At 63.8% G+C, this 2,135-nt stretch overlaps 1 protein-coding gene across 1 annotated transcript; it reads left to right on the forward strand.

Moving 5' to 3' along the window:
• Window positions 1-1,045, forward strand: H696_04649 (hypothetical protein). Its single transcript, XM_009498528.1, has 4 exons — window positions 1-102; window positions 264-322; window positions 454-524; window positions 668-1,045. The coding sequence occupies exons 1-4, from the start codon at window positions 6-8 to the stop codon at window positions 873-875; spliced, it is 435 nt and encodes a 144-aa protein (XP_009496803.1). The 5' UTR covers window positions 1-5; the 3' UTR covers window positions 876-1,045.
• Window positions 1,046-2,135: the final 1,090 nt, after the last annotated feature.

Here is a 2,135-nt window from a genome sequence, read left to right on the forward strand (position 1 = left end):
CCGGCATGCCGAGCACCGCCACAAGTCCACCCGATCCCTCCCCTTCTCTTGCGGCCGAGGCGGCGACCCCTCCGCCTGACACTGCCGAAACCAAGGCAACGCGTACGTACTCTCCCTGGCAGGGGCACCAATTCCCCCTTTGGGCGTCTCCCTCTTACGTGACTGACCCGTCTCTCTCTCTCTCTCTCTCTCCCTCACCCCCTGCCTCTGATGCCCTTGGGCTTCCTCCCTGTGCACTTCTTTCCCATTCCCCTGGCGCCCAGCTGCCGATCGCAGTGCCCGGCTGGAAGAGCTCAAGAAACGCACCCGCGAGATTGAGAAGGTGAGTTCCCTGCTTGATCGCCAATCTCCTGCTCACGCTCCGCCCTTCTCACCGAGCTTCTCCTGCCTCGCGGCCTTCCTCGCGGCCCTTTCCTGCCTTCACCCATTCGCTTGGGATTCCATCGCCCGCAGGAGAATGATGCTTTAATTGTGAAACTCGCTCGGGCCAATAAGGACATCTCACGTTTGAGGCTGGAACGGGGGTACGCGATCCGGATCACCAGGATCAGTCTTCCCTCCCTCTCTCCCCCCCCATGCCTTTAACCTGCATCACGTCCTGACATGCTCCCCCCATCTTTCCTCCCCCTCTTCCGCTTGCTTGACCGGGGCCGGGCGGCGGGAATAGCCTTCTCTTTGACCGCCTCGAGGAGCTGGAAAAGAAGGGGGTTATTCCGTTCATCGTGGCTCCGGCCCATGCGTCCACCGATGTGGTGGATGACCTGGCCTCCGGGCTAGTCGGTACCCCGTCGCGGCACGTGCGCTCCGAAAAGTCCAACCCCTCGATAGACGCCGGCGCGACCGAGGCAGGATCGGCCAGCTCCTCCAAAGGCTGAGCGATGTGGACACTGTCGTGCGTGCGAGGCCATTTCCCCGGCGGCGCATTGTTTGCCCCGGGAGGAAATGCCCCCTTCCTGTTTCCACGGCGGCCCCACCTCCCGTGCGCTTGCGCGCACACTCAATACACACAAAGTCCCGTCACACGCGCGTGTCGACACCACTCTCCCGGCCCCTCTCCCCCGGCTTTCTGCTCTTTCCCCCTCTTCCTTCTCCTGCTGTCGCGTCCGAGCCCCTACACACTCCGACGCATGCATGTGCTTACATGGGCACATTCACTCCCTGTGTATGGATGTATGCATGCACGCACGCATGTCTGCTTGGATGCCCGGTCGCCGATCCTCAGTGCTCTTGCACCTCCCCGGAGAGAGGCGTGGGGGCGGCCAAACACCGCTCCAAGAGTGGTGCTCGGGCCGACCAGGCAGGCAGGCACACACACACACACACACACACACACACACACACACGCAGGCCATTGCTGGTGGAGAGGCCTGCTCGTTTCTCTCCCCCCCCCTCTTTCCCCCGCCTCGCAATGGAGTGCGATCGATCAGTTGCTCGTGACCAGACAATCCGATATCACGCGACTACTCCAGAATAGACTCCCTGCGGAGTCCATCTGGAGTCCTCCCGGCAGTAGCCCCCTTGGGCTCTCGGCCCCTCGCCGGGGGAAGAAGGGCACAGGGGGTGGTGGGACGCACCGGCTGGGCCCTTCGCATTTTGGCAGCCTGACCCGGGGCCGGGGAGCTGCCTCTTGGTGTGTGTACCCCTTGAAGGAGATGGCCCCCCCCCTCCCCCCCCTCCGTTCCTCCCTACCGCGCTTCCCGTCCAGTTTCCCGTCGGGCATATCTGTCCATCGGGGGGGGGTGCGTGTGTTTTGGTACTGGGCCCCAGCCCGAGAAGCGGCCTCGAGGAAGCCCGTGCATACAACCAATCAGCAACAGGGCCCGGTCGTGCCAGGGTGGTGGGCCCCGGGGTACGTTCGCGCGTCATGCCCAGCCGCGGGCGGGCCCTCTTGTTGTTGTACCGAAGGGAGGCAGACGGTTCCTGCGGTTCCACACCTGCCCGGCCGCCCTCCAGGCGACTCCATGGTTCTCAAAAGTGTGCCCAGAAGAGAAACGGGGCCCCTTGCAGACAAGCACCCCGAGCGCTTGGGGAAGGGGGGGCGGGGCGGGGCCGGGCGCAGGGGGGAAATAAATAATAAAGACGCCGACATGTACCTTTGAAGGGGCGGCTAGAGACAAGAGCACTTGCAGGGGGGG

Source organism: Fonticula alba, assembly GCF_000388065.1.
Source record: "Fonticula alba strain ATCC 38817 unplaced genomic scaffold supercont2.7, whole genome shotgun sequence".
Classification (NCBI taxonomy): domain Eukaryota; order Rotosphaerida; family Fonticulaceae; genus Fonticula; species Fonticula alba.